Consider the following 16,559-nt stretch of genomic DNA (forward strand, 5'->3'; position numbering starts at 1 on the left):
GATTTAGTATAAATAATTACCACTACAAATGCCTACGAAGTTTGAGAATCTGGCCTTTATAATGGGGTAGCAAGAAGAAAGCCATAGGAACTCATGTTCTTTGTTTGCCAGAAATAAATATGCAAAGGAAGATGAGAGATGAGACCACAAGTGAACTTTTTTGGCCTGTATGCAAAGCACAGCGTGGTGGAAAACTAGCACTGCACATCGGCCCGAATACATCATCTACCACGGTGAACTGTGGTCATGGCAGCCTCATGCTGTTGGGTTGCTTTTGATTGAGTGGCACACATCCAGAGCTACACTACAGTACAAACTTGGATCAAAACATATTCATGTGTTACAATGGCCTAAGCCTAAATCAACTGAATATCTGTGGCAGGACTTTAAAGTTGCTTCTGGCAGCCAATTTCCATCCAATCTGACTGAGCTCGTGCTTATTTGTAAACAAGAATGGTCAAAAAATTCAGTCCCCAGATGTGGAAAGCTTCTAAACAATCCCCAAAGTCTCGCAGATGTGCAGTAATCACAGTAAAAGGTTGATGTAAATTGTATTGATTCAGATAGTTCTTTGTAGTGTTTTGAAAAAAACAATCTACGTACTCTTTTGAGGAAAACCCCAAAGAAAGCATATGTGGTTGTAACATGACAAAATGGCAAAAGATCCAAGGGGTATGAATGCTTTTGCAAGACGCTGCTGGCGTGCATTTTAGATAGGAGTAATAACTCACTATGGAATCTGCTTTACTGAAGACGTCGAGCAGCTCCAAATGACGCGTTTGACTCACTCAATTAAACCACCTCTAGTAATTACAGCAAATGTCAAAGGTTTTGTCCTTGGTGAGCACTGGATTATGAAAGATCCATCAACATGACGGCACTAAACTGTGGAGGGACAACAACGGTGGAATAAATGGAACTTGATGGATTTTCTGCTTAAAGTATGTTAACTACTCAATTAGTCAAACACCTTTGTCTAAGAGAGGCATACAGCTTACAGCGCAGTAAGCTTTATATTTGAGACACAAGCATTTTCTTTTTTTTTTTTGTAGAATTTCCCTTTTCACCAGAAATTTTTCCTGAGTCAACTTTATCTTTAAAAGCAGAGCAAAGGATGTAATTCTAGCTATTGGCTTTCAATGAAGGTAACCAGAGAATCTCCGTCCTTACACAAGGTCAGTGCTGTGCTGATGAGTTGCATATACAGGGATAAAGTGCCGCAATCACTCCTACTTTACAGCCTCCAGCTGCTAAATGCACTTCCACTGGGCTAATATGAAATAATTTTGATGAGAGTGTGACACATAAGCCTTCTGTTATATGAGAAAAGCTGAGGTGTCGACCCCCCTCGCTACGAAAGCCAGAACACTGAGGAAAACTGGAGGGAGAGGGCGAGAGAGAGCAACTCAGAGACAGAGGGAGTTCTGCTTGGTCAGCAGTCCTCACGGCCCACAGAGGATCAGAGCAGTAATTCTAGTGCTTCTCATCAGACAGGGGAGTCCTTTCCCCCTAGGCCATCACAAAAACAGTCTTATAGCTGCTGTACACACAATGGACTTGACAGGTCACAATTAACCTTGGTGTGAAACCACTGCCTTTTCTATAAAGAAAAAAAAAAAAAGCAGCAGTTAAGTTTTAAATATTTATTGCATCTGTTTTTCCATTTCATCCGCCTTCACTTTTGTCTTCACACCTGGGTGTCTTTGAGGGGCAAAATATTTTAAGTGCTTGCTTAATCTGAAGGTTGGGAATTTTTTGAACTCATGATGCATCCTAAAACAGACAAGCTGCACAACGGCAAGGGGATAAAATAATTCTGAATCTTGAACAAAGCTCTGGTGTGCTGCTACTAATTTGCTTTTTTTCTTCTTCTTAGAAATGAATAGGAACACGGCGACCTACCAGAGTGTACCCTGCCTCTTGCCCAATGACAGAACCCTGCAAGAATAAGCAGGTATGGAAAACAGATGGATGGATGGGATGAATATAAATCTGTCAAAAAAAAAAGAATGGGAATGATTGTACTGAATGAGAGCAATTAAAATTAAAATGATCTCTTTAATTGAAAAACCTTAAACACTTCCTGCTTACCTGATCAAAAAAGCCACATGAGATATTAGAAGGATGTTTTCAAATGCCAAAAAAATTATGATAAAGTCTAAGAAAATCTTAAATAATCAAATATTGGAGACCTCATCATGTCATATCTAACATCTTGTAGTTGCACACATTTCCTGACGTGACACCTGTATTACTCATATACTGGTCATTGAAAATTCCACTTGAATCTGATCACTTGTGAGACTTTTATGTGTATGCATATCTTGTAATATTTGAATTTTGTAATACTGTTTACATTACAACACAATATTTTCATAATGTGGTGCAACACAAACTAATACCTATGGTCTTGTGGCCCAAACTTTTGACTTTCTAGCAGGAATCAGTCTGCACTCATTTCAGGAACTAAACAATCACACATCATTGGTGGTAATAGTGATCCTCAGAAATGTATTCCAGAACACAAAAATAAGAATTTTAAATCAATGTTTGTTTTCTTAACGGGGTCATCTGACCAATCATTTAACTTTTGTAAATGGAAGAAGGATGTGTTATTAATGCAATATGCATATTTTGCCAATTAGAGGAAGTCTTATAGTCCTACATATATGCCACAGATATACCTTAGATATTTTTAAACATTTTTGCAGCTGTATTAACCACCAGTTTCTCCAATATCTGCTTCACCTTCACCATATTTTAAATATGGCTGTGAATCATCATAAAGGGATACCAAGTGATTAATGTCCACACTGTATAGTGTTACACCACCCTTACCAGACTGCCTATGATTTATCTTTCATGCAGATTGTGGATGCTGTGTAACAGGGATCTCTGCCCCACTGTCACTGACCTCTCTCTCCCGTGGCATTCCTTCGAGAACCATGCCAGAAAAATACACACTCAGCATGCTTGGGAGTAAAAGAAAAAAACCGTCGGAGGCTTTGAAAGCATTTCACATCCATGTTTTCATGTGCTGGCCATGAAAAACTGCAGAGTTTATAAAAGTTTTCAACACATACTTTGGATTGTATTCATAGGAGTAATTACAGATGCCACTGTCATGATAACACAAACATACAAAAAAACTTTATGATGTCCTTTTTAAGTCTAACATCAAATACAGTTATGACAATTAAACCATTTCTGGCAGGAGATACTCAGAGCTCCAACAGTGTGCTTACAAAAGAGCGCATAAATGAACAGGAACATGCAACCATTGTACCTCAACAAAAGCAACTCAAGTTGAAAGCTTCTGAAATAGCAGTTTGCGCCATAAGAACAGTGGGAAAAATATTGACCAGACACAGCAACACAGCAGTCTGTCTTATTCTCAAATACAGTACATTGCAAATGACTTTTTTTTTTTTAAATATAATTCATCTGTCAGAGACAAAGGAACATCAGTTGATCCTTTCCACTTTGCTAAAGGGACCAATACATCACATGTTCCTCAGAAATGTTATCACATGATGTTTACTGATAATCAGTTTGTTTCGAGCAGTGATTCAGCCCAGTGTTTCTCTGGAAAAAAAACAGAGTGAGCGTGTTTCCTTTTTTAAACTGCAGAATTTAATTTTTTTTAAAGTACTCACAGTATATTCATATTCACAGTAAAATTGTCAATAAAAAATATGTGGTAAAAGTAACATGGAAAGAAAAAAATCCTAAACACATTTATATATAAATAAAAGCAGTCCACCAGTAAACCGCATGAAGGCACCTGGTTCTCAGTGAAGCCTCAGATTTCCGATCTCTGCCACAAATCCAATTTAGAACCGACTTCTGAATGCACAACTGAGGGAAGTCAGTTGTCTACGGCTCCAAGCTGGTATCTCACTCGACCTCTTCATGAGATGTGCCGCGGGGCTGTGCAACTGCCAATGACCCGAGAACTGAACATGTCATCGTAGCGCTTATTGACCCAATTCTGGTAGCTGCTTACACATCACTAACAGAATCACACCACCTCAACCAACATGTGTAGAACATGCTCAATATGCGCCGTATTAATTAGTAAGGGTTGGGTTGAGAGTAAGAGCCATTCCGCTTTAATAGTTTGCGTTTATTATTGTGATGTACAGCTAAGCTAACTGTAACTGATGCCACATTTTTTAAATCAGAAAGCAAATAAACTGTTGTCAACTGACAGGGTTTTCTATTTCATCAATAAATAAAATTACAAATTGCATAAATTCATATTTGTAGTTCTGCAAATGCAAAATGCTGGCGATGGTCTCAATGTTTTGCTCACCAATATATTAGCAACAATGTTAGGCGCCATATGCCCTTTAAGGAGACACTAATTTTAAGATCTAAACAGCACCAGATAATAAAATAACTCACTGAGAGATGCCTGTTCAGCTGATCAGCTATGTACCTTGTTCTTTTCTTAAGCCAACTAAATGTCCTTACACCATATGTCTTACTTATACCACAGCATACCATTTCTGTGACAGTGTGATAAAATGTTTGTGTCAGGGTTCATCTTCCTCCACCTATCCAAAGCCATAATCCTAGAGAAAACACTGCTCTGTGAATAAATTGGGCATAAAATTAGAATCACATGGCTAACAGAGTGAAGCCCCCTCCTTTTGGTCTCACCGACCTATTGAGGCATGGACTCCAATAGACCCTGGAGGTGCCAGCTTTCAGTGGACAGCAGATTCTTTGAGCCTATTAAGTTGTGAGATGGGACCTCCACAGATAAGCGTTGTCTCTACAACACATCTCAGAAATGCTTGATTAGACGTAGAACTGTGAAATCTTAAGGCCAAAGCAATGTCTGTATTGTAGATTGTGTATTTGATATCCTTCTCTCAGAACCAGCGTTAACTTCTTCAAAAATCTGAATTGTAGTAAGCTTGTTGGACAGGACAACACTGGCCACTCTTTGCCTTTACCTGCATCAGTGAACCTTTCCTCCCCATGACCCTAACAACTGTTTCTCACAGTGGCTTTTCAGGACCAATTTTGACACACACAAAAAAGACCAGTCCAGACAAGGAACACCCAACAAGAGCCACAGTTCTGAAGGTGCTCTGGCCCAGTTATTGAGTCAACAGAACTGAGACCTCGTTCAAATCCTTAAACAACCCCCTGAACAACAACATGATTCTTTTTTAAGGTAACTGGCTGCTTAACACATCCAGTAGTCATATAATAACGCCAAAAACTATTACTTGTGTTGTTAGCTGATTCATTCTGACACAATTATGGCCATAACTTCATGCAATCTTGCAAACTACCTGTATGCCAACAATAAATTGAGTGCCTCTACCTTCTATTTTGTTCTTTTGCAAAAAAAAAAAAATGCAAGCACTTGCAAAGGTGTAAGGAAGGCAGTCAGCTTTTACATCTACCCTTTTCTGTACAGACCTTGAACTGGAAGGAAGCCAACCCCTAAAGAGGCTGCGATTACACAGACAGCAGTGAGAGAGGGAACAAAAAAAAAACATAGATCCATTTCCCTTTAAAATAGGCTGGGTCACAGCGACAGCATGGGGTCTGTTTTAGTTTCCACCTCCTACACACTCATGCATTAAATATTGTTCAACAATCACACTCTCCAGTGACTCTCTGAGGCCTTTCTTCCCACCCTCCAGCTGAACATTTCCTGGGGAATTCCAACCAGGGATGTATTCTTTATGACACAGCAACTGCAACAGCTGAGGGGAAAAACGTTTTTTAAAGAGGAGCAAAGAAACACAATCAGGGTTTTTCGTTCCTTTTAATACAAGCAAATCAATAACTCAAGAACACAACCTAAACATATGCAAATTCTTCACATGTTGCAATGTCTTCAGAGCCTCTTTGTGTGATGCGATAATTTTATTTAGTTTTATCAGTATATCCAACATTAGATTCAAAGTGTGAAAGAAGGTGTTAGATATTTTTAAAACTTAAAAAAAAAGAACATAACAGAAAGGCCTCCTTAGTAATCTTCAAAAGTGAGGACGGTATACAGTTTAAAAAACAACTTTGATTAATTGTCAACAGTGAGTAAAATTAGGGGATCTAACCGTTTAAAAGCTTAAACAACAGTTTTCAACTTTTCTATCTTTTGCTGACCTATAAACTGACAAACAATCTTAATCATGTGAACAACATCTAGTGATTGCCAGTTGCCTCTGGCTGTTGCACGCTGCGTTTGAGCTTGTGATATTGGTGCTTCTTGTGTTCTAATTATATCTGTGTAAAGTATTTTATGAAAGGGTAAACTCATTGTAGATGCCTTTGTTTCAACCAAAGACTCTCATAATGAAAAATAAGTGTTGCATATGACACCCCCAATCACCAAGCATTCAAAATATTTGCAAAAAAATTAAAATAGTGAGGGTGATTTTAAAATTGTTTTTTAATGTGTTAAGGAAAACCATGCTTACTAGTTTTGAAGGTGTTTTGAAAGGTTTTAAGTTTGCCTTTTAAATTCAGATTTAGAAACAAGCATGTCTTGAACTTAAAAACATATATTTTCTACACCAGAATTTAATGTGCCATATTAACTTTTTTTGCAATCCATTCTTGCTTTAAAAGGCAAAACTGAATAGAATAGGCTATTATTAATTTTCCAAAATACATTGCATTGCTCATTTCAATTAGCAGTCAGCATTCCACCCCTATGTGGAAATAATAATAATAATAATAATAAAAATCTAACAAAACAAGGTGCTAATGCAAACAAGGCAACACACAGTAAGCATATGACAAGTCTAACAACAATGCACAAAGTTTCATCCAGCAATCAAAACAAGCAATCAAACCAGCTTTGTTTTCTGTCAAAAAGGTAGATGTGCAGAGCTTCATCTAAGACAACATGTAACAGCATGCTCCCTATCAGTTTGTATGACAGAATTCCCATCTGTTTGCATTCCCGCTAAGAAAAACCATGACTACAAACTGCATCATACGTAATTTAGTAAAAGTAAAAAAACAACAACAACAAAAAACACTTGTGACCCGTGACACATGGGTAATGCTCACAACAGAGTCATGAATAAATGTCACTTGTCAATGGGTACTCAAATGGAAAATTCATAGAGCGCTGGTCCTGAACAGTCGCTAAGATTAGCCTTCACATGGGTACTACCTTTATCAGATATACGGACTGTGACTGTGTGGGCTTTTTCAGCAGAAACAGTTTGTGCACTAACACATTAAACTAAAATAAGACATAACTAAGCGTTGTGAAATATGAAAATATATAGTTTACACACTACAAAGAAACACAGGCTTATCGTCCTAAAAGGAAGCATGTGGATGATTTCATCTGGCACTCCCAGATGCCTTACTGTGCCACTAAGTCGTGCATTTTAAGGAATTGCACTTCAGGTAAGAGTCTAGCATTAAGCATTAGTAGTGTGCAACACAATCCAGAACACTCGCTGCTGAAACAGCATCCATTGCAGCATTGCATCCAGCATCCAAATGCTCAGCTGATACATAGTGGAAAACCTCCCCGACCATTGCCTCTTACTCAATTCCACTCAATTCTCATCTCCCTTCAGTGATCTGTCTGGGATTTTTCCCACTGAGCTCAATTTCTCCAGTTGAATTTCAACCGGGCCAATCAGTGAATAGAAAGAGGAGTTGTGAACGATGATGTCAATTTTCGGTGACGTTTTAGAATAGTAGACTGCCTATAGTTGTAGTTTTAGCAATGGCAGCAAACGAAGTATGTATATATACATACATTTCTTTTTTCTTTTTCAGATCACTTCTGAAAACTCAAGAGAAGGAAACGGGTGAAATTCCCAGTAGATCACCAGTTTCTAACACTCAAACCAGCCGGTCCAGCATCAAAAGTCGCTTACATCCCCTCTCTTACTCATTCTCATGCTCAGTTCAAATGTTGAGTTGCAGCTACACAATTTTCAATTTATGTATGATTTTCTTTCCTGGCCTTTTCACCCCAGACTAAAAGATGACAACATTTACTCTCCTCTACCTGTTTGAATTCTCCACACATCAAAGCACTAAAAAACACATCCTCATGCCACCTGGGCTTTTGTGTCAAGAGAGATGGCCAATATTTAGAGGACACACAACCTTCCTACTGGTTGGCATCTTTGGGGAAATCAGCAATCAGCAGAGTGTCCTCTTCAAACATGGAAATACCATTCCAGAACAGATATTCTTATTGAAATACATTACTACAATTTAACATTTTATAACCAGGTCAAAATCCTAACAAAGCCGCCCATATTTTTGATTAGTCTACAGTAAACGATCAGGGTCACATCCTGCATGCCCACTAATCTCACACACGTCAATGTCAGCTTTGATCTTGAGCTGAGCCAGATAACATTCAGGTCAAGTCCGAGTTACTGTACGCCACATTTCCATGCAGAGCGGCGCAAAGATGCTGAGGCTGGCCAGTATGTAGCTTTACTTAACCATTTAGTCTAATTGAAAGAGAAATATTCTACAAACAAGTCGCTTAATCAAACATCCATCCCCTTACCTCTCTTATCTGTCAATGTCAAAAGCAGCAAGCACATATTTTGCGAGAAAAAAACAACACACACACACACACACAAAAAAAAAAAACATCAGACTTGTCAGGCTTCTCATGACGCGTCAAATGAGACAGACCGACCGATATTGAATGCAAAAGAGGACCGAGTTGGGAAACATCTCTCTGCTAATGTGAAAAAGGTCGTCTGCAAGCTGTTAAAAACGAAATGCTGTCAGCGCTTCTGCTGAACCAACGCCGAGCGGAACGCCTCCCTGTGGAAGTGAGACCTCTTCGGGAGGAAGAGCACCTTTAAAGACAAACGCCAGGGTCCAAGAATGACGCCGCGAAGCATCTCGGAGGGGAAAACAAACGCAAACATCTTACCTGATGACTCTCACTCCTTACAGCATGCGAGCTGGCTTGGACGTAGGCGAGGCGACACACACCACAAGCGGGTCAGCAGCACGGCTTGCCTGCCTGCCTGCCTCCTACACACGGCATCAAGCCCCTCCTCGTTTATCGTACAGTGGAGAGAGATGGGGGGCTAAAAATAAATAAATAAATAAATAAAAATAGGATCACATATCTGTGCGACGGAGAAAAGGAAGCGGCGTCACTCTCGTCCACCTTCTGTATACATTATGTGGTAGGGTCAGGATGGCTTTGTGGATCGCTGTTGATTCAGATGAGCTGCCGAAGATGAGATTATCCCCACACAAAATTTCCACGCACGCCTAAATGCACAGACACGATAGTTTGATATAACCAAAGACTCTTATTTTGAAAGCGCACTGAATTTGTGCACCTTTCAATAGTATGTGAAGAGTAAAAGCAGAGCCTGCCTGACGCTTGATGTGGCCTTGGGCAGACTTTGACTAGGGGGGGGGGGCACTTACAGCTATCTACAACAGTATCACTGCGAATTTAATATTTATTTTAATGTACCTATGCTGCATCATTTAAGTATGAATTTTGCACAACCTCTTTAGTCAACAAGTGCCTGCAGTGATGTTGGGGTCACTCATATGTGTCCCCTCACACTGCAAAATTAATCAATTAATTCAATCGTCTGTCCACATTTGCCAGATGTTGGTTCATGCGGAAGGAGTTCTGCAAAGTCTGTGACTCTGTGCAATGGCCTGGCGTGGTTACATAACAGTTGGGTTAATTGTATAGGCTACAATTGAAAACCTTTTTAAAACGGTTGCGTGTTCAAACTAAACAGAAAGTGCGAATACAACTACTTCAGTAAAGCTGTGTTTTTATGTGGACAATAATGTTAGTGGATGCTAACCATCACTGTGGTGGAAATAGCAAATGTAGAAGAAGCATGTGGTTCCCAGGGACCCATATCCTCCTAAATACTGCCCTGACTGTTGTGTGTGGTTCAGACTCTGCCAGACTAATATCAGTCTGGGAGTTGGTAGAGCTGTTGCCTTGCAGCAAGAAGGTTCTGGGTTCGATTCCCGGCCCCGGTTTTTCTGCATGGAGTTTGCATGTTCTCCCTGTGCATGTGTGGGTTTTCGCCGGGTACTCCAGTTTCCTCCCACAGTCCAAAAACATGACTGTTAGGTTAATTGGTCTGTCTAAATTGTCCCTAGGTGTGAGTGTGTGTGTGCATGGTTGTGTGTCCTGTGTGTCTCTGTGTTGCCCTGCGACAGACTGGCAGCCTGTCCAGGGTGTACCCTGCCTCTCACCCGGAACGTTAGCTGGAGATAGGCACCAGCAACCCTCCCGACCCACTGAGGGACAAGGGTGTAAAGAACATGGATGGATGGATGGGATCCTTTACAGTATCCCTTGGGGTTTGTATGTACTTGTTCCACCTTTAACTGTGAATGCTTGTGACCAAACCATCAAAACCAATGTTTTTTGCCAACTGCCAACAAAACCTAAGAAGAAGAAAAAGAATCATCATCATCATCATCATCATCATCATCATCATCATCATCATCATCATCATCATCATCATCATCCGAAAGCCCATAAAATATACCAAGACTACACCCTGTTTCTGTTGTGATTTTGGAGGAGTCTGCTGCAGATTAACTGTGGGTTTGTAGGTACAGAAGACAAGTTGTGAAGTTTGCAGCTGAACATCTTCCATCACTATATATTTTCTCTGATGATTGCCCAGTAACTATAACTGAAACAAACAGCACACATGTCTTTGATTTATGTTTTAACATTAAAACTCTTAAAGTCTTTTTTTTATCAGAATTTCAGACTCACTAACCTTTCTAACACATAATTATTAACAATATGTGAATTACAACAGCTTTATTAAAAATTTGGCTATACTGAAAAACAAAGAACATTAAAGAAGTGAACAAATGTAAAACAGCTGACAGGTTGCAAATGATAAAATCAATATGATTACACCGTGATGTATATTTCAAAAAGAAACAACAATTATGTATGAAGCTGAAATAGGTAATGTGTACATTAATTCAGTTAATATTCCTTAGATGGTGAAATATGGACTTGTATGAATTTGGTTTTAACTTGTGGAAAATTAATTTAAAACTAATTGTTAATGGTGAATTTGGAGGGAAAAAAAACAAAAAAACTGGGAGCCCTCCTCCTGGAGTGTGTTTTACAAAACACACCTCAATGAGTTGCAGTTTGCATAAATGTGACCTAAGCAGCAGTAACGATTAAACATTTACCTTTCAAAGTGTGACTGTTGGTATCAAACTGAAGATTTACCTATATGTTGTCAACTAGCATATTTGTGAAGTTGCTCAAATTTTGAAATGTAAAAAAAAAATAATAATAATAAACTAATAATAATAAATGTATGTATAGATTTAATGTAATTATCAATCCAATTTTACGTCTCTCTCTGTAAGCGCCACATTATTGCTGTTTCCTGGGCACATACTGCCACCTGAAGGAGAACTGACAGCACTTACAAACAGGATAAACCTGTACATATGGGAGGGAAGATGGGATTTGGAAATGGGAGTGTTGTTTTAAGAACACATGCTAAACTGTTCATATTTTAATGTCTTATTACGATAGGGAACCTACCTTTGCTTTCTTTTAACTACTTATACATTTTATTTTAGGCCATATAGTCTTCTGATGACAACCGAAAGCAGTGAGATCTAGAAGGAAATAACATTTATTTCTATATATAAGTTATAATAATAGTGAAGGTCAAATAGACTCTCTACAATTTCACTCCACATTTCTGATAATCTCACGGCCCTCTGGTTTCCAAAGAGGTTTTTAAAGTACACTTGAATTGCTGATGAGATGTGGTCAGATAGGAAAACATTTCTGAGAAGTACTCCATTTAGAACGCCTTCCTGGTACATTGGTGCCACTGACATCGCTGTAACCCTTTACTGGATGGTGACACCTGGTAACCAAGATACTCAACTTGAACTTTGTGCTTTGAGCTTTTACCTCTATCTTTTCTAGATATTTACAGAACAAAAAGGCACTTAAATCTGGTCATGGGCACCAGGACATGCTTATCTTTTCATGGGTGAGAATAAAAAGTTCTTTGCATAGAGACGGACTTTGTTCAAATAGAAAAAAAAACACTGCATCGGTGTGTGCATATAAATGTTAAGCAGTAGTACAATTTTGATGATGTGCAAAATATACTATGTAAGTGCAAAACATTTAGTCCTGTAGCTAAAATGGGATTTTTGCCAATGTCCACACTTATCATCTATATGGAAGCAGTCTTTGCCCTGTAAATTTGTTTCATGTCTCACCAGAAGAGGGCAGCATTGACGTACTTTCCAGCAAGGGCTGGAAATCTAAACAGCAACGTTTAGAAACAAAGAAACATTTTACATTTTGTGACTTAGATATCCAATTAAAAACCGAAACATTTGAGTATCAGACATTTCAGCCAAATCTTTCTCTAGTTTTTTTCATTTTGCGATCCGTGTGAGCAAAGCATTTAGTTTAAGAATGTTTCCACTTGCAATGAAGATCCTTAAAAGTGTAAAATGAAAACAAAGATTTAAGACTAACACATCTAATATACCTAATTCTAATACCTAATGTTTCTGCATTTAAAGGATGGCTAACAATATCCCAGCTTTTCAAAAATGTTTCCTAATTAAAATTTTACTGTGATTCACAATCAGGTTTAGTATGTGAACTATCAATGTCTGGAAGATTGTTATTTACTCCAGTCACACATCCTTTTACATGTATTTATATTAACAGTCATACTGCGCAGACACAGACTTATCTGCCATCTTTACACCTTTTTCTACTTTCAAGTTGACTGAGGCTGAGATCATGAGAATGTAATAGAAACATATGCTGAATATTCAAAACACATGCGGTGTGTGTGTAGGTGATGTAATGATCCAGCCTAACATTTTTTTAAAGTTAAAATTAATTTACCAAATACGTGGCAAACAAACACTGCACCGTATGAATTTCTAATTAAAATATGGCAAACAAATCTTGTTATACTGCTGACTTACAAACCTGTGGATGGATTAGATTTCTTACTAAATGTCATGCGGTGAGTTTTTTTTAAAAACTGTTCCAAACTGTTATCTGAGCGGACTGCTTTGTTAAAGCTTACAAAAATACAAAAAGAGGTTGAACGCCCTTTAAAAACCGGAAAAAGTCGCACGTGAATTGAAACTCCGTCATTTGTGCAAAAGTGGTTGTTGCCCTTTTAGGGCCTGTCAGACTGAGCAGCACAGTGTCTACTACTGGGCTATGAGCTTTGTTGCCATTGGGACATTTCCATGGGAACCAGCGGCAGTAAAAGGAAAGTGGGAGGATCCTGGTTAAGCAGCCAAAGGGGTGTGTGTGAGATTTATTGGTATCCTGCTTCATTTAAACCATCTTCGTGCGTCAAGCTGACAGAACCCTCCAGCTGCTGTAAAGAGAACTTCTTACTCTCTCAGCTCTAAATTTGGAGCAACCTTTTGGATTATCTTTATTTTCAGGATATAAAGGTAGGAAGGCCTTTTACAGATTGTATTTAACAGTAATGTACGGTTTTGGTCACATTTGAGAGCGCCTAAATAATATGTAATTCTTATTTTGCAGAGTTTCCTGCCTTCCATTAGAGGACCCATGTGGGTGGTAGAAAAGATTCGCACGTCAGTAGAAAGATCAAACCTGCCCATGCCTTCAGCAGAGCTCAGCTTCAAAATCAGTGACATAATGTTGGGAGAAAAGACTGACAAATCCAGAAGGATTTCTCACTGTCCCAACATCATCACCCCTGACAACATCCCAGAATTCTGCATCCCACCAACAATTTTATCCCTGCAGGAGATGAAGAACTCGGAGCAAAAGGGAACAACTCGCATCAAGGCGCCTTCCTGTGAGAGGGCTAAACCAGAGGCCGAAGTAACATTTCATGAGGCGCTGCTAAATCCTCACATTATTCAGGTAGAAAGTGTGGATGAAAGCCCCTGTGACGGCTGCAGCGATGAGGAGACCACCAACGCCGATCCCCAAAGCCAGGCCGCCTTGTCCCTTCCACACCTGGCTAAAACTCAGACCAGCTATGGCTTTTGCACGTTACTAGAGAGCCCCCACACCAGAAGAAAGGAGTCGATTTTTCATTCTGATCCAGGCTCCTCTCCTTTGCTGCTGCCCAGGAGTCGTTCCAATACGTGCTCCAAGTTCTCCCACTCTGCCTCACCGTCCTCCTGCCCCTCTTCATTCAGCCTCAACAGTCTGACCTCCAAGCTCTCCCCCAGGAGCTGCACCCTGAACTGGCAGGCCCCTCTGGACAGCGACACAACTTCTTCCACTGAATCATCACCTTTCAGCTCCCCGCTGCTGTCCAGGTGCCCTGCTAAGTCTTCCCTTTTCAAAGCACTGAGCCATGAACTGCTGCTTTCAAGAAGCATAAGAAAAGCAATGGTGTCCAGAAACAATTCCCTGTCAACAGACGAGGGCAGCTCCACAGACAACAGCCCAAATATCATGAGGAGAGCCTCTGAAGGGTTAGCTGATGGCCTGGCCAACAGCTACAGCCTGGCCCCACCCAACATCTTCCCCATGGACTTGACGTTACACAGAGAGAGGGTGATGAAGGAAAGAATGGTGCCTGTAGGAAAAGATGGCAGTCTCAGACTATCAGCAGAGTACTGTCCAGATAACCAAAGACTGCGTGTTCGGCTGATCAGCGCTGAGGGCCTTTATCCTCTTTCTGTTGATCCAAAGATTATCAACTGCAGCGTCAGCCTCTCGCTGGTCCCCGGCAAACTCCAAAAGCAGCGCAGCACGGTCATCAGAAAGAGCCGCAATCCAATATTCAATGAAGATTTCTTCTTTGACGGCATCTCGGAGGAAGATCTTAGCCAGAGATCACTTCGCTTTAAAGTGGTGAACAAAATGTGCACCCTCAAAAGAGACTATCTCCTAGGTGACTGTGATATCCCTCTTTCAAGTATCGTAACAATGTAGGTTAAACTGTGTATTTCATGGGTTACTTTTGTGTTTGAGCTATTTATTTTTAATTTTTGTATTCCATCAGTTTTGTATTTATTAAATTATGAAAAACACTGAGGATGTTCGTGTCGAATCTGTTTTAGAGTAGAACGCAATTTTATTCATATAAAGTATCTCTTTTTTCAACACGAAGTTTTATAAATAATAATAGGAAAATTAGAATAGTGAGAAAATGTTGCCTCTCTGGGTTAAATGAGATATTTTCCAAATGTTGAGTTGATGGTTTGTTAATGAGGATGCATCACCAGCTTGTTTAGTCAGACTGCAACCGTCTCATATTTCCTCTAAGCCTGTTGTTTACTTCCTGACCTTTCAAATGATTAAAATATCATGAGAAACCAGAAACCTTGCAGGGTTGTTTTTTTATTTCTATTTTATTTTTATTGACTATTTATAATTTATTAACCTTTAAAAATAGGATTTGGGTTTGTAAAACATAACTTTTGGTTATCCATGTACGCGATTATATTGCTTTGAGATACATAAGACACTTATTCTAGTCATTTCCATCGTCATTTCCTAAAGGTGAAATGATGCCCACACCTTAACTAATTAAATCAGCATACTAAAAACTGGACACCTTTGTTTCACACTTATTCACCACATTCACCAGACCAACACATCATCCACATGAGACGAGAATATCCTGCTGCTTTCACTGATAAAGATCAGGTTCAAAAGAACCAGCTGCAATGGCAGTGACTAGTTAAAGATTAAAAAGGTTTCCCATGGCACAGAAAAGCTCTAAAAATGGACTAGCGATTGCACCAGATATGCGAAATATTTAAACAACAAAGAGTGACGTGAAAAAAAAAAAAGACACTTGATGCATTTGGTGAATTGATGTATTTCTACAGCAATAGCAAAACATTTAATGAATTCAAAGTATGAGGATCTTAATTTTGTGAATAGGGTATTTTTAATCAGTCGTACTGACCAGGTTTAAAAGGTTTATTCATTCTTAACCACTGATTTTTGGTCTGCAAGTAAAATAGTGATTTTGTGTTTTGTAATGATTAATATTGAGAAGCAATTTCTATTGAAAAAAACATTTAAGCATCCTACACATTTGGACAGTCCATCCTAAAAAGGGGATTTTTCCAGATCTGTGAAGGTGAATTATGCTGCTCAACACTTTTTTTTTTTTTGCTCACTATTGACTCAGCTGTGAAACTGCCGGCAATAAATGAAAGTTTATGACGTGAAGCCCTTGCTATCTGGTCAACCACTGATAAGATTTGAAGGGATTTGTAATAGTAAATATAAAAGCAGTAAAACCTTTTTTGTTTCCACACCACGTCGGCGTGACTAACACGGATAGAACATTACTATTTGGTCTGAAGTGAAAAGAAAAAAGGATAATGCAAATATTTTTACTGTGATTTAGCAGGATAGATCAACAAGCACAACGCCATTGTGAAGTGGAAAGAAAAGGACACGGTTTTCTAGAGGTTTTACAAATAATATGAAAAGCCTGACTTGCATTTATACTCAGACCTTTTCACTCTGATACTATTAAATGCTTTCGAGGTCAACTAATTAATGAATGTCTACCAAAGCCTGGGGTTTAGGCAACATTAGA

General features: G+C 39.1%; 2 protein-coding genes and 1 long non-coding RNA gene across 7 annotated transcripts in view; 2 read left to right on the forward strand and 1 right to left on the reverse strand.

Annotated features, from left to right (window-relative positions):
• Positions 1–9,222, reverse strand: part of tln2b (talin 2b) — a 98,557-nt gene extending 89,335 nt beyond the window's left edge. For 2 of the 5 annotated variants that reach the window (XM_017305321.1, XM_017305320.1), the window contains exon 1: positions 8,903–9,222. The gene's annotated coding sequence lies outside the window, so the exon portion shown is untranslated. Of the gene's footprint in view, positions 1–8,524; positions 8,774–8,902 lie in introns of those variants that run through there. The other 3 variants (XM_008412280.2, XM_008412278.2, XM_008412279.2) reach the window with 2 other exon arrangements.
• On the forward strand, positions 532–3,082 carry LOC103466595 (uncharacterized). Its single transcript, XR_533963.2, has 4 exons — positions 532–941; positions 1,053–1,175; positions 1,877–1,954; positions 2,869–3,082. It is a non-coding gene; the product is annotated as an uncharacterized LOC103466595 (long non-coding RNA).
• A 4,150-nt stretch (positions 9,223–13,372) lies between the features above and the next one.
• c2cd4a (C2 calcium dependent domain containing 4A) lies at positions 13,373–15,312 on the forward strand. Its single transcript, XM_008412277.2, has 2 exons — positions 13,373–13,464; positions 13,559–15,312. Exon 2 carries the CDS (start codon positions 13,586–13,588, stop codon positions 14,930–14,932), a length of 1,347 nt encoding a protein of 448 aa, XP_008410499.1. The 5' UTR covers positions 13,373–13,464; positions 13,559–13,585; the 3' UTR covers positions 14,933–15,312.
• The last annotated feature ends 1,247 nt before the right edge of the window (positions 15,313–16,559 follow it).

Source organism: Poecilia reticulata, linkage group LG6 (assembly GCF_000633615.1).
Source record: "Poecilia reticulata strain Guanapo linkage group LG6, Guppy_female_1.0+MT, whole genome shotgun sequence".
NCBI classification, from domain to species: Eukaryota; Metazoa; Chordata; class Actinopteri; order Cyprinodontiformes; family Poeciliidae; genus Poecilia; species Poecilia reticulata.

Bases quoted from the DNA above. Each gene is read 5' to 3' on its own strand.
- c2cd4a (XM_008412277.2), top strand. From the start codon at position 13,586: ATGTGGGTGGTAGAAAAGATTCGCACGTCAGTAGAAAGATCAAACCTG.